At 33.5% G+C, this 21309-nt stretch overlaps 1 protein-coding gene across 4 annotated transcripts; it reads right to left on the reverse strand.

Annotated features, from left to right (window-relative positions):
• Nucleotides 1011–20817, reverse strand: LOC109720423 (actin-related protein 5). 4 transcript variants are annotated; one of them, XM_020247523.1, is made up of 12 exons: nt 20576–20817; nt 20368–20438; nt 11805–11932; nt 10367–10403; nt 10024–10131; nt 9511–9620; nt 9228–9337; nt 9056–9146; nt 7367–7795; nt 3788–3915; nt 3037–3376; nt 1011–1711 (listed from the first exon to the last, which is right to left on the reverse strand). In XM_020247523.1, exons 1-12 carry the CDS (start codon nt 20674–20676, stop codon nt 1205–1207), a joined length of 2160 nt encoding a protein of 719 aa, XP_020103112.1. In that variant the 5' UTR covers nt 20677–20817; the 3' UTR covers nt 1011–1204. The 4 variants fall into 4 exon arrangements, with proteins under 4 accessions (XP_020103112.1, XP_020103113.1, XP_020103114.1 ...); XM_020247524.1 differs by lacking the exon at nt 20576–20817 and having other exon boundaries at nt 10024–10126; XM_020247525.1 differs by lacking the exons at nt 11805–11932; nt 20368–20438; nt 20576–20817 and adding an exon at nt 11466–11798 and having other exon boundaries at nt 10024–10126.

The raw sequence follows: 21309 nt of genomic DNA on the forward strand, positions 1-21309 counted from the left end.
CAAAGGGTCAAAAATTCGAAAACATCAAATCCTCTACATTTTCGATGGCATAGTAGTTCTACAATATATATATATATATATATATATATATAATTAGGCTGGAATACTAGGCTGGAATACTATTGATAGCAAAACGCTCTTTTTGCTATCAAATTTTTAACACTTGGATGAGAAATTGTAGGATTAGGATGATATTAGTTGGTCAGGGTTGAGTGGTCCCCTAAGGTTGAGTGGTCCCCACTGATTTATAGTATTTAATCCAATGATTAAAAATAATGAAAAGAGTTGATCCAAAGGCTAAAAACTTGATAGCAAAGAAAACATTTTGCTATCAATAGTATTCTAGCCCCCCCTCTCTCTCTCTCTCTCTCTCTCTCTCTCTCTCTCTCTCTATATATATAAAATATATTTTAATTATATATAGACTAAATGAATAACCGAAGTTTAATTAAAAATAGGCCAATGTTGTTAGCCCATAAAAACAAACCCAATAAACAAATTAAAGAGCAAAATTTCACTAAATTTATACATTTTTCCTTTCCTTTTTTCTTTCACAGAGCTCTAAATTTTTAATATATTTTTCTCTCTCTTTTTTTGTCTTTCACCGTCAGTGGCCAAGCCGAAAGCCCTCCAAGTTACCAAATAATAGTATATACCCGCCGTTGCCTACCTTGCTATTAAACGTATGCTTGAAAAAATATATATAATATTTTTAAAGTAAAAAATTATTATTTATATAAAATTTTAATTTTAGTTATATATGATTAAATAATTTCATAAATTATTTTTCTTTATATTATAATACTATATTTCATATAATTATTTTGTATTTTGAACTATTAGACATATTTTTGTATCAAATTATAAATTATATTCTATACAAATTAAACTATTGATCATATGATGTTGAGAATTTCAAACGACTCGTTTAGGGCTCGAGCTCGCTAGACTCGAAATTAGGCTCGCTCGAGCTCGACTCGAATTAATTTCAATCCAAGCTTGAGCTTAAATTTAGGCTCGAAACTAATTTCAAGCCGAATTTGAGCCGAGGTAAGCTTGCTCGAGCTCAGCTCGTTTCCACCCCTACTTACTGCAGCTTCCTGTTCCAAACAGCTGTAGTTACAGCTAATCTCATCAGAGGAAACAAAAATAAAAAAGGCTCAATAAGGGCCTCCCCAGCTTGTGCTTGATCTAAATAAACTGATCAATATAAACTATACACTATGTTGTGCCGCCGGAGCCCGGCTTCCCCCTGCTCATAATAATCCTGCATGCTGAACGTCTGCAACGAAAACCCTCTGGAATCCGCATAGATTGCTGCACCCCTCCACGCATCCAACACTGGATCTGATGCCCGCACGACCTTCAATGGGGAAAGGTATGGTCGGGACTGCCGGATTAGGGCCTCGAGACGGGGCACCAGGCCAGGGAAAAGGGAGCTGCCACCTGTGACGAGTATAGAGATGGCAATGCGATCTTTGACAGATTCGTCGATGTCGGCCCGAGCAGAGAGCCTGTTTAGAGAGATGGCAGCCATCTCATCGAGGCCAGCCTGGTCAACTCCGACCATGCTCGGCTGGAAGAGGACTTCCGGGCAGCGGAAGCGTTCCACGCCGAGAGCAATTTTGTAGTCTTCAGCAGTTAGAGGGCGGGAACGAGGAAGGTGTTCAGGGAGTTGGTCAGATTTGGGCACGAAAGTAGGGTCTAATTCCTGCATACAAGATGTTAGAGGATCATGCAACGATAATTTGTAATAGTTTACATGGGTAATAACATAAATTGTATTGGCAGGAAATTCAACAAATCTTTTGCACTTCCCCAGAAAATTTGCAAAATTGCACACATTTCGATGCAAAGTTCATAGTCACGAATGCAGCCTTTAAACCTTATTTATTTGCATGCCCGACCAAACAGGAATAACTGCGCAGAAATAGCTTTTACTAAATATATACCCCGGATATGAGGTATAAATAAAGTTCGCGGGGTAGCGTATGCAAAAAGTAACCTTGCAAGGGAAATGACACAATTTCGTTTACCCCAGCAATCTTCTATACCATAAGGCAGCTAGTCTTAAAACCAAAAATTAAATGAATATGCAATTGTTGAATATCTCGGGAGCAAAACATAAACATAATCTAACAGATTATCAGTTCAAAGACAGGAGTAAAATTTTACTAATTGGTAGTTGAAGGAACGACTATATCAGAATTCAAGACTTCAACATCAGTTTGCTACCAGGTAAATGCATGTAGACGTCTAAAACTAAAGGCTCCCTCTTTAAGTTGGCACACCTAATTCTAGTATGTTATGACAGCGGAAGAAGTGCACCGCGAATGCAGAATAAATAGATTGAAATGTTCTGTGACATGGACTATCTCACCAATTTTAAGAGAGTTGACTTAAGATAAGGCAAAATTTTATATAACTTATGCTAGATAAAAAGAAGGTTGGATGCATGACAAGAAGAAGCATGCTCAGTCAAGATGATATAAAAAACTAACAAATTAAGGAAAATCAGATCAACACTAAAAATACCAATAACAATACTGAACTACTAGTTAATTGAGGATCGATGTCTAAATCACCAAAGCCTGACATTTGAGCATGCACCAGCACCTCAAGATAATCCGAATTTGAGTGGACGCTAAAGAACACAATCAGATCAGAAAATTATTGACAATTTAAGAAAACTAGGACAATGCAAAAACTAAACTAGAAATGTCAAAAAATAAGGCTGTTTTGCAGGGGGGGGGCGGGGGGGGGGATCACCATTTCTTTGCTTATGTCATTTCAATTCACTTTTTCCTTTTGTAGTGCGGCTAAGATCTTTGGTGTATGCATGCATCACAATACAAATGAGGGCATACCATCCAGGAAAAGATTTCTTTTACCCGAAGTTGCAAAAATCAAGCACATGAAAATTGTAAAATCTACAAAAGTGGTGGATGCTCTAACCAGGAACTTACGGATGATAATTAACCTAAATAAACACATCAAACTATTGACATAGCAAAACAACAGCACCATGAAACAGACCTGGAGTTTGGACGTAACCCGAGCTAGTTCAGCTTCATCCTCCTCTTGCCCTTTGTCATCATCATCATCATTGTCTTTACTCATAAGTTTATAGACCTGCCAATCTTCGTCTCTGGCTCCAAAGGTGTCCTCGCCTTTCCCTCGGTCAAATGCTGCGGTCGTCAGAAGCCGCATTCTCTCCCTTTGAGCCGCACTTAAACGCTCACCCCGCCCAACACCGCCTGATGAGTGACCATTAGAATGGTGGCCATTGGTTTTTTGTCGCTTCCTTTGCTCGACTTTCTCGAAGAGTTCTTTATATCTAGAGCGAAGCTCTTCAAGATATAGCTCTGGGTTCTCCCTGCAATTGAATAAAGTAGATTATATAAGAACCAAATGATACTGATTAATGCAAAACAGACAGATAACTATATTGAGCTAGCTATTGATGATTAAACTTCTTTGGAAGTAGCGTCTTCTCTGAAGTGAAAGCCCAAAAAAATGAACAAAATATTATCAAAGAGAAGTCTTCAAGAACTCAAGATCAACTGGTATAGTTGATTGATTTTTGAATTTCAAGTGCTAAATAATACTAAACAGGTGCTTAACAGTTGTAGACAACCAAGTCTTTAGGTTATAAAAGGATAATTATCTTGTTAACTGCACAGAATTCAATTCAACCATATGAAACTTGTAGCAGGGGACAGGAAAATTTGGTGGGCATTGTATATGTATTTGTATCAAATCAGTTAAAAACATATGGGCAACATACAAGCGCTTCTCTTCATCTTGTTGATTTTGTCTCTCCTTAAAGGTTTCCTCTTCGAAACGTTTCTGTTTAGCACGCAACCGACCCTCCGTTGTAGTCTTGAGAAATATCTGCTTCTTCTTCTCTTTCAGCTGGCTCCCCAAAAAGTAATGAAATGTCAGATAAAAGGTAAGAGATGATAATCTTTAATTTCATCAAATGCAAAATAGTTTAGCTCTGATCCTCAATGTATAGTTTGCATATATTAGTAACAAGTAGTAAAAACCATAATATTGTTAAGCCCACTCTTTCTGATGCACATACTAGTGCTTTTGCACGAAGTAGTTGTTTAGTTTGAGCATTCAGCACATAATGCAGCCTCTTCATTTTCACAAAAAAGCAGAAATAGCACATTGAAGCACAGACAAAGAATTGCTGATTTGATTATCATCACTTCTTGGGTGATGGGTGAGTCCTGCATAATCTTGGCCATATGGGCCATTATATTGGTCTCTTGCACACATAATTCTGCTAAATCATCTATTTTGCATGCATACCCATATAGAGTCTGAGTTTTACTTACATGCCAATGGACTGTAGATTCTTACCAAAATACTGTTACCTAAGCATAAGACTCATCCAATTCATTAGAATTTAAAGATGGGTACTTTCGTAAGTATAAGGACCAGAAAATTGAGTTTCTGAATTCTATATATGGAAATTTGTAAGTAAATATGTATAGAACTTGCCTCTACTGTCACTTATTTTGATCTAACTACCTAAAATTTAAAAATTTTGATTTTACTACCTAACTTTTTAATTATTTGATTGCACAAGTTAATGACTCCTCAACTTCAAAATGCGAATGCATCATTTGTCTTTACAGGTTGAATATCTTATACAATTCACGTTTACTATAAATTCATTATAATAAGTAAATATCTTAAATTTTTTATCTGAAGAGTCATCAAATCAGTCACATCAAACAAATTGAAAGATGGGTACTAAAATCAAAATTTTAAACAATTAGATGGCCGAACTAAAATGGTCTATAGTTCACGTAAGTTTTATACATTTTAACCAAAATTATATTCGCAAGTGCATATATATATAAATATCTATACTATATTAAAAACAACGTATACTTGTCCAATTTCTAATGGATCAAGATATCCAATTGCTTCGGTATAAGGTGGGATGAAATTTTCACCTAGGAAATTTCATTTTCCTGCAGTTTCGCTATTCCAACATGCATGATTTCACACGCACGGTCTATATTCTGTTTGATGCATGATGCACTACAGGTATCATGTCCATTCATTACTATATCATGCTAATTAAAATTCTTTGGCACCCTTAATTGTCAACACAAGGTGCATTCACTTCTTGAGAGGATATAACCATGTGCACTTCTTAAGAGGATGCAAGTGCGGAATCTTTAGATAAGAGAAAGATTACTTGAGATGGAAATAAACCAGTATTTTGTGATCACCCCTAGCAATATATAATTTTCCACTTGTCAAATCGCTCCTAACCTACTATACTTAATTAAAATGCTGAAGAATGTAAACTCCGACACAACGCAATTGAACACATTTCCACCGACAGTGAGTTGAATGGAGGTATTCCAACAGAAAGGTTCGCGCCTTTGCAGTTTGAGCTGTTCTACACCGTCTCAGGTAGGCACTCTATTCTTCTTTTTTAATCCTACTATTGGATTTTGATCAGCAGATTTCAGCAAACAATGAGTTGGACTTTGGTGTGGGAAAGATTATTTGAGATGGACACAATTTCTGATCATCCCTAGCAATAATTTCTGACTTGCCGAATCACTCCTTACCTACTATAATAATTGAAGCCCCCAAGCGTGAACTCCACAATGTAGCCAACAACCACATGTCTGCCGAGAGTAAGTTGAATGTAGGTATTAAACCAACAAGCTCGGCACCTTTACAGATTGATCTGTCCTAACGTCGTCTCAAGTAGGTGCTCAATATTTCCTTTTTATCCTATTGTTCGATTTGACCATCACATTTCCATGGACGATGAGTTGGATGTAGGTGTCACACCAGCAAAGGTTGGTGACTCTGCAGGTTGATCTAGTTGAACATCACTTCATACATGTGCTCAATTTTTTTTTTAGTTTGTTATACTTTTTTTTTCTAAATTTAACAATCTACATCATATACTTGTTCCAATGATCCTCTTGATTGGTATGTATATTAGCTAAATAGCTTCATTCTTACTTACAAAACGTCTATTGAAATTTACGTCCATCAATAGACGGATTCACTGTGGCAGATAGGAATATTCATGTGTATTTAAAAAAAAAAAAAAAGTAAATACCTAACTTGGAACCATATCGAGTTTAAGACTATATAACTTTTGTGACCAATGACCATTTAAATTCAAAACTATGGATTCAGATCTATCTTCAATTTTTAATTTTGATTTGTAAGTTCAAATTTATATCCCAGTTTTAGTTCATATTTAATTTCAAATTTAAATTTAAAAATTAAGATTTAAGTTAATTTGTAAAATCAAATTGAAACCAAATATTAATTTGAATTAGGAATTTAACTTTATATTCAAGTTCCACATTTTAGCTTCAAATTTAATTTGAAATATAAGTTTGATTTTTAAACTTAGTTTTGATATTAATATTTTTAACTTTAATTTGAATTAGGAATTGGAACTCAATTATACTATTTGAATTTGAAATATAAAATTTTAAATTCAAATTTAAAGTTTTAGTTCAGATTGTATTTGATTTTTGATATCAAATTTGAATTAAAAATTCACATTTTTTTAATTACAAGTGAATCAAAATTAAAGTTTGACTTCTGAATTAAAATTTCCGATTTTCAATTAAAAGTATAATGAAACTTTTATACTTTTAATCCAAATTAAGCTTGATTTTGGATTTATTTCAATTTTGGATGTCAAAATTGATTGTTGTGTAAATTAAATTTTGAATTTAAATTTGGGTCTATCGAGAGACCCATTTTGAGTGTGATATGAAAAAAAAATAAGCGGGATGGAATTATGGCAAGTCTGATTTATTTCCCTTGATTAGAAATCTCTCCTGTTTCTAAGAGAAAAAACAGTTCCAAAAATTTTTCCTAAATCACTTCCAAAATCACTCTAAGAATTCAAATTTGAATGCACATTTGAATTCAAATTGTGGATTTAAACTGGAATTCAACTTTCAAATTTTAACTTCAGGTCTAATTTCAAACAGAAGCTAGATTTTAATTTTAACTTCAAACAGATTCAATTTACACTTATTGAAACTTATTTAAAATTTGAGCTCAAATTGTAAATTAAATTTAAATTATAATTATATCAAATTTAAATTTATTATATTCTTTAAACTTTTTAATTATGTTAATGTAAATTATCTCTTGAATAGCTCTTCAGATTTGTCCCCTTTTTTTGAATTTGAAAAATCAAACAAAATTATTGTGGCGTGCATCACCCATGCACTTGACTTGTAAATGTAAATATAAATTTGAAAATATTCAATACTGCAATGGTATGTATGTAACCTCCTCAATTATATAAGACCAGAACGTATTTAGAGCAGTAGAATGGCTAGCAAACCTGGTCTGGTGTTAGCATTTCATCAGGGACTAAGGTAAGTGGATATTTCTCTGCCAAAGAAGCATCTACTTTATCCTCCGCCTCATTAGACTCTCCTTTAGCTTTACGTAAAGATTGTGTTACTTTTAGAGCAGCAGATTCAATTTCTTGCCTGGAGAGATAGCCCATTCTTGCCAGAACAGCTGTTCCTTCAGCTTCATCCACTTCATCAAGTTGCTGCAGTAGACCTTCTAAACCGCATAGTTCGTTTTCGAGCTCAGATATTTTAAGAGACCTCTTTGCTGCAGCCATTTCTCGCAGCCGTTGGCTCTGTTTTTCTTTGAAAGCTGCTTTTCTAGCGAGATCTTCTTCGGATGGTGCCTCTTCTTGGGGAGGAACCCATGGTAGCTGCCAATATCTAGTTTTTTCTTCAGCCTCTTTCGTTTCCTTCTGCAAAAATAATGCCAATAGAGGACTGCCAACATCAGTCAAAATCAGAAAAAGCATTATGCTCCCGACTTCAGCATTGCAACTGCCCGCCAAGGCCTTTGAGCTGCAACTAGACCTGAGCAAAATTGACCTGAACCCCTGGCCCAGTTGTTACAGGTCGATCAGGCAGCACTTGATTTTGCTTAGCCAGCCCGACCTCAAAATATGAGATCCGAGAAAACTTGGGTCATGCCCATGTCTTCAACTTCTTTAGTTGACCCAGCGCGGTTATTTTGAATCAGTGCTCAGGCTTAAATAGCAATACAAATTCCGGGATGGGCAAGGCAATTTTCTTTTTGACCCAGAACCTTAATTAGGCCAGGACCGGGGTTTGCTCAGGTCTGGCCCACAAGCATGACTCGATAAAGGCTCAAGTAGATTAGAAGCAGACAATGAAAGCCAAGTATATTCTCTTAATTAAACCATTAGTATGTAAGCAAGCATCTACTGATAGAGACCACTATATTGTTGGTACATCTAATAAAATATACATGAATTTCTACTGGAGCAAGCTAGATTAGTGTTCAGATGAAAAATCCCACATTAAACCATTCAACATAAGATATTGATGTAACTTATTTCACCCTTTCCATTAGCATGAAAGAGTAACACTCCAAATTGTAAACAGTGCACAAAGGAAACACGGTGGTAAACTTTTCCATGGTCCATAGTGAATAATGGGTGCTACAGCGGGCCTCATGAGCCCAAAGAGGTAACTAATATGAAATAATAAAGCCCCGCAGCTTTAGCAACAGACGGAAAAAAATACAAGGATATGGCTGTAATGAATGTAATATCACGTTCACATATTTTAATGTTTCTTTTTTCTCCAGAACAATATACATTACTTGGATCTCTGCTGAGGAATGTAATATTATTTTCTTTGTACTGTAAATTCTTAACTAATATTAGTTGCTGCTTTGGGCTCATGCTTCAACCGTAGTGCCCACTATATGTTGCTTACTAAGAAATCCCTCAGCCCCTTTGCCCAATGCGTGCAATTCATAACCTTGTTCGTGGGTTAACTTGATTATCAGAATAGATTTGATCTTTACTCCTATCACGTTATTTGTCCAAACTTCAAATTATGACCACATAGAAATGAGACTAAAATCTGAATCACATAAACAGGATAATTAATGGTAGGAACATAGATTGCCTCTTAAGTGTAGAAGAAATATAGGTTCTATGAAACATAGGTACAAAAAGTAAGCTTCTCACTTGAAATATTTGCAACTCCGACATGTAATCCGAAGCTATATAACAATGCTCCATTTTGAGCTCCTCTGCCTTCTCCCATGTAATGTTTGACCTATATACAGTAAGCCAAAATCTGCAGGTTAACCTAGAAAAGAAATTGACAAGTACCAAAGAAAGAATTTGGGTGATTTACATGTGATAGGGGTACTTCAGGGAAAGAAGCTGCTTTAGATAGTCAGTTACATGATATCCACCAATGTTTGTTCTGCAGCATGCATCCCATACAGGCTCTCCTTTTATGAACTACAGTTACCAACAAACACAGTCAGATGTACAATTACAATATATGAAAACAAGGAAGAATTCTGACATGTGGTCGTGGACATATAGAAGGAATGTTAAATATCAGACCCTATATGTTAACACTAGACAATAAATAGGAAGCCAAGAAATGCATCTTAAGAAAAGTAACTCACTGGGATAGCATGGCTTGTTGCCAGTCCAGAACAAATGGCTAGGCCATCTTCCCTACAAATCCCAAGTCGTTGATTGTACTTGTAGCTAAATGCAGCATCAACACCAAAAGCTGAATTCCATGAGAGATGAAGTAGAGTTAGCAAGAGCAATGAAAACGTCTTGTATAAAAGAGGGAAGTAGCAAGTATCACAAAGCGCATGTTTGACTTGAGTTGAGCTTCTATAGAAGTACTATGGACTAAAAGCTGTTCGAAAAGGCACATATAGCTCTTTCATCAACATGCTGACCAACAACTTTCCTCTGCAGCAAAAACAGAAGCTCAGGTTGGAGCTTCTGCTTTTTGGATTTGAAATTTCGTTTCAGCTTCCAGCTACACAAAAAAAACCTCTAGATTTTTTGTTTGCGAGAAGTTGTTCCAAAAGCCTGGCCAAATAGGCACCAAAAAATAAAATGACAAAGAAGAAAGAAAGCAGAAAGGATAACCCAAGATGACCATAGCATGAAACTCTTACCTACGGATGGTACACCATAGGTCTCAAAAAGCAGCTCTGCCATTTTAACACGAGAGGAAATAGGGTTGCATATGCACTCAGTCATCATGATAGGATGATCCAACTGTTCTGCCTCAACATTCAGGATAAAAAGGCCAAATAATTTTGAGCAAATGATAACAATAAACTAAAAAATAGGGATATATATATATATATATACTGGAACTTTCTTCGAACTATAGGACATTTAAAACATGAATATGTTTTATAGTTAAAAGAAGCCTTCTAATATTAGCATTTCCAATGCCAACTAAAATAATAGACAGTAATTCTAATTATGTTTAAGAGAAAAACAAGAGGTTACCTGTGGCGCCCAATCGTTCAAACCCATAGTCAAGAACCTACAACACAAGTAAGATAGAGATCAGAAAAGTAGCACAATAGCCAAGGTTGTAGAAAAAACCAGTATAACAACTTAAGTAAAAGAAATTATGACAACAAATGGAAGCATATCTGGTTACGAGAAGATTAGAGAATAAAAATTACAAAACTACGATGAAGCATGAGTAGATGTTAACAAATAACAATGGATAGCTTGTCAGAATAATAAACAAAAGGTTCTACTAGTCATGCATGATGCAAACGATAGTGATGAAGGTTTTTGATAGTACAAGAACATAAAGCTGAAAGGCATATATATATATGGAGAGAGAGAGAGAGAGAGAGAGAGAGAGAGAGAGCATTATAGATAGATCTTTTTTAAGGTAAATGAGCATCTTGCAGAAACCATCAACATATGATAGTGGGTAACAGTGAAGAACTAGAAAGTTTGAATACTCCTCATCAGAGATACTGTTGTTCCATAAAAAATAACTCAAGTCTCGAGTCCTAAGAGCACCTGTATCTTAGAAAGCTATAATGACAAAAAGGTGGCAGTTATTCATTTAGAGATATATCAGCTTTGGTTGATAAATTTTCTACCAGATGAGCACACATACCTGTATATTGAGCACTTAATTGTTTTTCCCATACAATGTAAATTAATCATTGAATCTTCCATACAGAGTTATATTTTTAAAAGGAATTCCACGTCAATATTGCAAACCACCATCATAACCATCCACTTTTCTTTGTACTTACTCTACAGATAGACTGATTTACTCCAGAACAGTGGCTTTGGGATTCAAGAGCTGGCAATACAGAAAGAATTGCTCTAGCACCAATCAATAGGCATATCTGAACGAGTCATACTTATTTTCGTTAGACTGTCGAAACTGGAATGATTAGCCAGACAACATCATAAGCTGTATACTTCTATTTGTATTGCCTCATTAACATTTTTCATTTTTCTACTAAATTGCTGCATAGCCTGTGGATTTCAGATTATGAAGTTTTCATTTCTAGATAATTTTATTCAATGTAAAGAATTATCAAAAAAAAAAGATCTCTAATTTGGATCTAACCTCAATAAAACAATATAGAGGAACTTGTAATTTGTCCTTTATAAAGTATGCCAGCCATCCTAAATTCCTAATTGTTCAATATATTGCATCTTGGATAGTGTACCCATCATGCATCATCAGTCACTTGTTGGATCTATAGTTGTTGACCTCTACATACGGCAACCTTTCCAGTTTCCAGCCAATAAAAATCTGAACTAGAATAAAGCAATATGAAGACCCTGGTCGATGCCTACCTTCTCTGTTAACTTCTAACTTTGAAATTGTAGCTTCTCGCTTAGTACGAAAAAAGATAATTTGGTAAAACGCAGATTAGCATAATAGTTAGCAAAGTAAACTAACATATTCCATGATTTCAAACTGATAAACCACATTGTTATCAAATGCTGAGCGCCAAGATGAACGCGTGCAATCAAAGTACTTCATCAGAGCAGGATCATGATGGTCCCCAACAATAGTGACAGTTTCACCTGTCATAAAAGAAATATATTCATGAATGTTAATATCAACAAGCTAAGCTTATTTCTCAAACATGAAACTACAAACATTGTGCATATAATGAATAAGATCATGTCACTATCATGAAAAAAACATTTAAGCATGTAAATTATCACTCGAGTCTTTTCCAAACAATATGGGGTTGGCCGAAAGCCCGAAACACAAAGTGAAGAGGACAACTCTGCAACCTAATGAATTGATACTTTTAAGGGCAGGATTGACATGCTAATATTGAAGAAAAAGAGAAGTTTACTTAATCTAAGCTAAGGTCATTAAGGACAAGAGACATGACATCAAAATTTGCAGAGAGAAAAGATATCTATAGTTACAAGCCATGCATACAAACTTAAATATTTCAATGAAAATTGCCTGCATATTCAAAAAAAGTAGTAAATTGTAGACTAGTCTCACATACGTTATAATTAACAAACATATCCCTCTGAATTTGTAAATAAACAAATTCACAAATTCATCCCTCTCCGTCAGTTCATCTGCTAAAATTGACCGTCCTGTGAAAGTGATCATTCTAACTTTGAAACATATATATATATATATATATAAAGAGAGAGAGATGGAGAGAGAGAGAGAGTTGATTTAGTATACTATTGATAGTAAAGGACTAGTGTCTACTGTCAACATTCTAGCCCTTGGATGAGTACTAGTACAACAACCCGATAGTGAACTCTAGGCATCCAAGGGATAAAAAGTAGGTGGTAAACACTATTTCTCTACTAGCAATAGTATTCTAGCCCCTATATTCCTAGGCCCCATTTGGTTGGGGGTATAAGAAGGGATAACAAAAGTTATCCCCGCTATTCCGCCAAACGGGATGAAATTTGGCCGGGATATCTTATCCCGGTCAAACCTTGCTATTCCCGGTTATCCCAGAATAGCAAGGGGTTTGCTATTACACTCTTTTTGTGGAATAGTGCTATCCCAATGCTTAATTTCAAACTTAATTAAAATTATAAATTGAATTAAAACTAAAGTATATAAATATACTATGTTATATATTATAATATATTATTTTTATTATAAAATTATTAATTGTACTATATTAATACGTATTATTTATATTTAAATATTATAATAAAATTTATAATAAATTATATTTAGATATTATAATAAATTCTTTTTATTAAATTTAAGTTTAAGTAGAATTTTAAAAAAATTTATACATTTATTATAATAAATTATTTTTATTAATTGTTCCCACCCCTATTCTTATTTTAAAAAATTAAAAATTAAAAATTTAAATTTTTAAAATTTATAATTTATAATCTCAAAATTAAAGTTTATAATTTTAAATTTTAAATTTTAAATTTTGATATTTTAAATTTTTGAAATTTTAAATTTGATATTTTATATTTTTCAAATTTAAATTTGATCTTAAATTTAAAGTTTGAAATTTAAAATTTAAAATTTTGAATTTAAAATTTGAGATTTTAAATTTCAAAATTTCAAATTTCAAAGTTAAAATTTTAAATTTAAAAATATAAATTTTAAATTTTAAAAATTCAAATTCAAATATAATAAGAGGATAATATCATTACTTGTTATTTATAAAACCCACTATCTTTCTTATTCCATCTTATCTAACCAAACGCTATTTTTTTTATTCCAAAAAATAACCTAATTTTCATCCAAACGTAAAATTGATCTAATCCCCGCTTATATCTCAATTTATATCTATCCTTGGAATAGCCATTTTTTGCTTATCCCCGAACCAAACGATACCTTAAAATATATATAGAATGTGGCTAGAATACTATTGATGGTAGCAAGTGTTTGCTATAATCAACTTTTTGGATGCCTAGGGTTTAGGCTTTCGTGGTAGTACTATTATGAATCCAAGGGCGGGAAAGTTGATAGTAGCAAGTGTTTTGCTACCATATCTCTCTCTCTCTCTCTCAACATATACATATATATACATATATACATATATATGCATATATATCTATGTATATATGTATACATGCATATATACATGTGGTATAAACACATTACATATATATATATATATATATAGAGTCCGGCTACTATACTATTATGATTACGATCGCCCTCGTACTCATAAGTTGTTTTCGATGATAGAGCTTCCGAATCGACGATCTACACCGTTAAACATTATCTAGAGCATTTAAAACTTCTAGAAATCAAATTTCATAATTTTTCGACATCATTTACCTTACGATCAAAAGCTCACAAAATTGACAATTTTTAACGGTCGGTATGGGATACTTGCTAGTTTAACGGTGTAAAAGAATTGGAATAGGTTGAATTTTTGATAGAAAATTTTATTCTCTACCTAGATAAAGATCAATAACTCCGATCTTAAATTGAAGGATCCGATCATCCATTTTTAGAACATCATTCGATTTTGACTGTTCATTTTATGCCCGTTTGATGGACTTTATTATAATTTCGAAAAATTACAAAATTTATTTTTTAGAAGTTTCAAATACTCTAGATCATATTTAATGGAGTGGATCGTCGATTCGGAAGCCCCATCATCGAAAACAACTTATGAGTACGAAGGGTCCAATACTCATAAGAGTATAGTAGCCCTACTATATATATATATATATATATGAGCAGTTTTTACATAAGTGCAAATTCAAATTTTAGAAAACCCAAATTAAGATCTAAACCATTAAATGTGATCAAGAATGTTTAAAATGTATACTTACAAAGTTTCACAAATTTTGAAAATTGATTTCCTAGACATCAAGTGATGTTAAAATAAAGGGGAAACTTCAAATACCCCACCTATGGTTTTGCACTTTCTCATTTAGTACCCTGTGGTTTAAAGTTTATCAAGTTAGTACCCTGTTGTTTCGCACTTTCTCACTTTAGTACCCTGTGGTTTCAAGTGTATCAAGTTAGTACCCTGTGGTTTCAATTTTGTATCAAGTTAGTACCCCGTGGTTTCAATTTTCTCTTTTTATTATCCATTTCGGGGTATATAATTTAATGAAATATTAAACCACAGGGTACTAAAGTGAGAAAGTGCGAAACCACAGGGTACTAACTTGATATACTTGAAACCACAGGGTACTGAAGTGAGAAAGTGCGAAATCACAAGGTACTAATTTGATACACTTCAAACGACGGCCCACGGGGTATTGAAGTGAGAAAGGGCGAAACCACAGGGGGTATTTGAAGTTTCCCCTAAAATAAATGACTCAAAATTTTCAATAAGGACAATATTGAAAACTCAATATATAGATTTCCAAAAACTATATATTTTTGCATGTGGGACCTTTTTATGTTGTAAAAGACCTTCAACTGTTTTGATCTTCATTTTGAAACTCCTACAATTACAGCTTATATAAAAACTGTGTAACTTAAAAGTGTGTACTTGGCACCTTAGCCTATATAAACATACATCTATATCTATAATATATATAAAAGTGGATAGAAAATTTGAGTTGATAGATGAAATCCTAGATGGAATTAAGAATATTCCATATACATTACCGAAAATATATATATATTTAACAAACTAAAAACAAATTAGTTTTGAAAAATAGAATGGTTTAAAAGTAGACCTATCAAATCAACAATTGTTTAAATTTAAATAATGGATTCAAAATTAAATTTCAATTTTGAGTTTGATTCTTTAAATGTAAATTTAAACTTTAATTTAAATTTTTGAAATCAATTCAATTTTTAAAATTTTGGGTATACATTAAAAAAAATTGTATTTTATGGAACACACATAAAATATATTAACGGTACAACTAAATTGCAAACATACTCAGAAACAAATCAAATTTAGAAAATAAATCAATTGAAAATTAGACTCATGCCACCAATAACTATTTAAATTCAAATTACAAATACAAAATTTATTTTAACTTCAAATTTAAATTTAAATTTAATTAAATTTGCAAATATAATGTCTATCCTGTGTGCACTATATATATATATATATATATATATATATATATATATATAGAGAGAGAGAGAGAGAGAGAGAGAGAGAGAGAGATAGAGAGAGAGAGAGAGATAGGCTACTATGCTTTCGAAAGTATGGAGGCCTCCGTGCTTGTAAGTTGTTTTCGTTGATGGACATCCGATTCAATGATCGGTTCCGTTAGACATGATCTACGCTATTAGAACTATTTAAAAACCAAATTTTATAATTTTTTGACTTTATTTGCCTAGCGAACAAGTAGTTCCAAAATGAACGGCTGAAAATAAAAATTTCATTAAAAATAATGACAAAGGACTCAAATTTCAAATCGGAAGTATTATTCTTACTTTTGATGTTAAGTAGAATTTTCTGTTAAATTTTCATGTAATTTGAATACTTCTACACCGTTGAACTTAAAAACGTGCCACATCGGCCGTTAAAATAGTCATTTTTGAGACCCTGTGATAGCTTGGTAAATGATGTCGAAAAATTATGAAATTTCGTTTCTAGATAGTTCCAATAACGTAGATTATGCCTAACGGAGCCGATCGTCAAACCGGATGTCCTATCATCGAAAACAACTTACAAGTACAGAAGCCTCGGTACTTTCAAAAGTACGGGAGACATACTCTATATATATATATATAGGACTAGGCTGGAATACTATCAATAGCACCAATAGCTTGGTGCTATTGATTTTTTAGCCTTTGGATTGAGAAATTGGTGGTTAGGATGATGTGGGCCCCCTAGGGTTAAGTGAGTGGTTGGTTGAATAGTATAATATAACGGGTAAAAATAATCAAAGAGTTAAATCTAATGGTGGAAAAATTGATAGCATCAAATTCTTGGTGCTATCGATAGTATCCCAGCCGGACTCTATATATATATATATATATATAATATGGAGAGAGAGAGAAGAGAGAGAGAGAGTAGGGCTGCTGTGCTCTTAGTGAGACGGAGCCTCCGTGCTCCTGCAGCCGTTTTCGATGATGAATTCCGAATCGGACGATCGGTCCGCATGAATTTATCTAGGGTATTTGATGTTTCTAGAAAATAAATTTTGCCGATTTTTTATATCATTTACCTAGCAATCGAAAGGATTCAAATCAACATTTATTAACGGCTGAAAATAAAAAATCTATAAAAAGTGTGAATATAGCACTAAAATTTTCGATCAAATATTGATCTTGTTGTGGATAGTATAAAGAATTTTGTATCAAAATTTAATCTGATTTGAATACTTCTACACGTTAAATTGAAACGGTATATATCAACCATTAAAAATTATGATTGTTAATCCTTTCGATCACTAGGTAAATGATATCAAATATCGCAAAAATTATTTTCTAGAAACTTCAATACCAGATCAAGTCTAACGGACCGATCGTCAATTCGAAAATTCCATCATCGAAAACGGCTCAGAGTTACGGAGGCCTCCGTGCTCCTGAGAGCACAGCAGCCACTCTCTCTCTCTCTCTCTCTCTCTCTCTCTCTCTCTCTCTCTCTCTATATATATATATATATATATATATAGGCTAGGGCTACTATCCTACTATCCTATTAATAGGATAGTAGCACTTGTCCTATCAAATTGTTCTTGATGATAGAGATTCCGAATCGATGATCGAAGCCGTTGAAGTTGATCTAGAGTATTTGAAATATCTAGAAACTAAATTTCAAAAATTTTAAAAATTATTTACATGGCGATCAAAGTGTCGTAAAATCGACAATTTTGACGGCCTATATGAGCCATTTGCTTATTTAACGGTGTAGAGTAATCCAAATTGCTTGAATTTTTGATAGAAAATTCTTTATGCTATTTAGATAATGTTTGATAACTCTGATTATGAATTGAGAAAGTCTAACCTCTATTTTAAGAAGGTTATTCATTTATGACCGTTCATTTTTCAACTATTAAGATGAACTTGATAATGATTTTTAAATATTACAGAATTTGGTTTCTAAACATTTTTAATTGTGTAGATCAATTTCAACGGTGCTGATTGTCAATTTGAAGTTCCGATCATTCAAATCGACTTGATGGGACAATGTCCTCAATCCTATTAAACATGATTTAGAGCATTTGAAACTTCTAAACGACCAAATTTCATAATTTTTCAATATCATTTACCTTAAGATCAAAAGATCTCAAAATTAACCATTTTTAATGCTCACTAGTTTAACAATGTAAAAAGAATTGAAATCATTTGATTTCTGATAGAAAATTCCATTCACCATCTAAATAGAGATCTATAACTTTGATCCTAAATTCAAGAATTTGATTCTCTATTTTTAGGAGGTAATCCGATTTTGACCATTCACCTCATGCCCACTTGATGGGCTTTATTATACAGAAATTCGTTTTCTAAAAGTTTGCAATGCTCTCAGATCATATTTAATAATATGGATCGTCAATTCGAAAGATCTATCATCAAAAACCAGTGTTTGAAAAAGCACGCATTTCAGTGCCTAGGCGCAAGGCGTGAGTCTCAGCGCCTCAGGGAGTGAGGTGCGCGCCTCACACGCGCCTCGTGATATTTACGTTTCATGTGTCTAAGGTGTGGATTTTTGGGTTTTGAGTTTCTTCAATATATTCTAAAATGTTAAGAAATTCTTTAAAAAAATTTCTAATTGGACGCTTTCTTTTCCTTTACTCTTGGTCGTTCTCTCTTCCACCCACCAATGGCAATAAATAGCAACGGCAAGAAGAAGCAGCAGCAGCAAACACTTTTAAGTTGAAAGTTGAAACATTTTTTTTTTTTAAGCTGAGAACATTTATGCATGCAATTTCTTTACTTTTTTATAGTTATTTTGCTTTTGTATAGCTATTTTAGAATTTTTAATATAAAACATCCATTTAAAATAAGCTTGTTAAGAGTGTTTTATTTTTATTAGATATGCGCCTCACCATCTTGAGGCGTGCGCCTCGCGGTGCGCCTCACGTCTAGACTCCATAAGACCTTTGCGCCTTTTTGCGCCTTGAGCCTTTTCAAACACTGAAAACAACTTATGAGTATAAAGAGCTCTATACTCATAAGAATATATTAGCCCTACTATATATATTGGTTCCCCTTATTTTTACGTAAGTTTCGCTTTTGACATATTAGGTGGGAATAGAAAAGCCTCTTTTCTTTCCACAATGGAATCGGCTTAAGCTCGACCTTTCTTTCATTTCCAATAATATATATATAGGGCTACTATTATGAGTATAGGGTATAGGAGCCTTAGTACTCATTAATTGTTTTTTATGATGGAGCTTTCAAATCAACAATCCATACCGTTAAACATGATCTAAAGCCTTTAAGTATATCGAATTTCATAATTTTTTGAATATATAATAAAATCCATCATGGGGGTATAAAATGATCGGTCAAAATCAAACAATAGGTTTTTAAATTCAAGATCATAGTTATGGATCTTGATATAAATAGTGAATATAATTTTCTATTAAAAATTCAATCGATTTTGATTCTTCTACGCAGTTAATTCATAAACGCTCCTGCATACCGGCCGTTAAAAATATCAAATTTGTGGCCTTCTAATTGCAAGGTATATAATGCCAAATGATTATGAACTTTGATTTCTCAAATGTTTAAATACTCTAAACCATATCTAACAATATGGATCGTCGATTCATAATCATATGGGGTCCAGCTACTATACTCTAGTGAGTGTGAACATTTTCGTACTTGTAAGTCATTTTCGATGATAAAGATTATGAATCGACGATCCATACCGTTAGACATGATTTATGGCATTTGAAATTTCTATAAATCAAGTTTCATAACATTTCAAAATCAATTAACTTACGATTAAAAGATCTCAAAATTAATAATTTTTAATGGTCGGTGTGTGATATTTGCTAGTTTAACGGCACTAAAAAATTGGAATCGTTTGAATTTTGGATAAAAAGTTCTATTCACTATCTAGATAAAGATAAATAACTTCGACTTTAAATTGAAGAATTCGATCCTCTACTTTTAGAAGGTCATTCGATTTTGACCATTCATTTTATACCTGTTTGATGAACTTTATTATAATTTAGAAAAATTACGGAATTTGTTTTCTAAAAGTTTCAAATGCTCTAGATCATGTTTATGGATAATCGATTCGGAACTGCTATTATCGAAAATGACTTATGAGTATGAATATTTCCGTACTCATAAGAGTATGGTAGTCATATACATATACATACACATATACATATCTCTTATCTATATTTTTCATCTCTACTGTCTCTAATTCATCTCCCACTTTATTCTTTGTGAACCCTAAATCAAAAACCTCCAAAAAACTCTAAAAAACATATTCTTTCAAGGTAATAACTTTTTATCATCATAAATCTGCCACACTTTTGAAAGTGTAATAAGGATAAGTTTGCAAATCAAAACCTTTTTAGGAGACGTGCATGTGGCCATTATTAGTGGAGAATAGCAGAATATACACAGGAAATAGAGAAGATTAAGAACAAAATTGTAAAATTTGTACCCGTGACTCTGTGGCGAGGCCTCTGGACGACGTTGCGGAACGCGACGCGGGGATCAGACTCCCCCGCCCATCTACAACAGATAAAGAGAGAGAGAGAGAGAAGGGCAGGAAAACGATTATCATCAAAAGATTAGAGAGAAGAGAGAAGAGAAGGGAATCGGGGGTTCGGATTAGGGTTAGGGTTAGGGTTAGGGTTTTGGAACCGTACCCGATTCGGAAGGTGGAGCCGCCATTGTCGACGACGATCGGGGTCTCCGGGGAGAAGCGGGCGTAGTCGGATTGCCTCGCGGGACGCGCCATCGAGGGCATATGCTCTCTCTCTCCCCCTTCTTATCTCTTCGCTCTCTCTTTCCAGAAGCTCTTCGAGGTAGGGTTAGAGAGAAGAAGACGAAGAAATACAGCAACTGAGTTCCGCTAGTCTCTCTCTCCTTCCATCGCTAGAAATAGGGTTGTCAATGCACACGGATATTCAAAATTATATCCAAAATTTTATCTACAGCAGAGCGAAGTGGATTTATTCCAGAGTTTGACCGTGCTACTATCGGTAGTAAACTGCTCGATTTACTACCAATTTATTTTAATGATGGAGCTTCCAAATCGTCAATCGGTATCGTTGAACATGATTTAGACCATTTAAATTATCTAGAAATCAAATTTTATGATTTTTTGGCATCACTAACTGAACAATCAAAGAGTCACAAAATCTATAATTTTGATGGCCGATATGGTGCGTTTACTCGTTTAACGGTATAGAAGAGTTCAAATCAACTAAATTTTTATTAAAAAATTCTTTAAACTATTTAAAATAAGATCTAGACTCTAGATCTCAAATATAAAAATTATATCATCATTTTTTGAAGGATATTCATTTCCAGCTATTCATTTTTTGGTTCACTTGATGGACAAAAGAACAATATCGAAAATGTGTAAAATTTGATTTTC

This window comes from Ananas comosus, linkage group 14 (assembly GCF_001540865.1).
Source record: "Ananas comosus cultivar F153 linkage group 14, ASM154086v1, whole genome shotgun sequence".
Taxonomy (NCBI): domain Eukaryota; kingdom Viridiplantae; phylum Streptophyta; class Magnoliopsida; order Poales; family Bromeliaceae; genus Ananas; species Ananas comosus.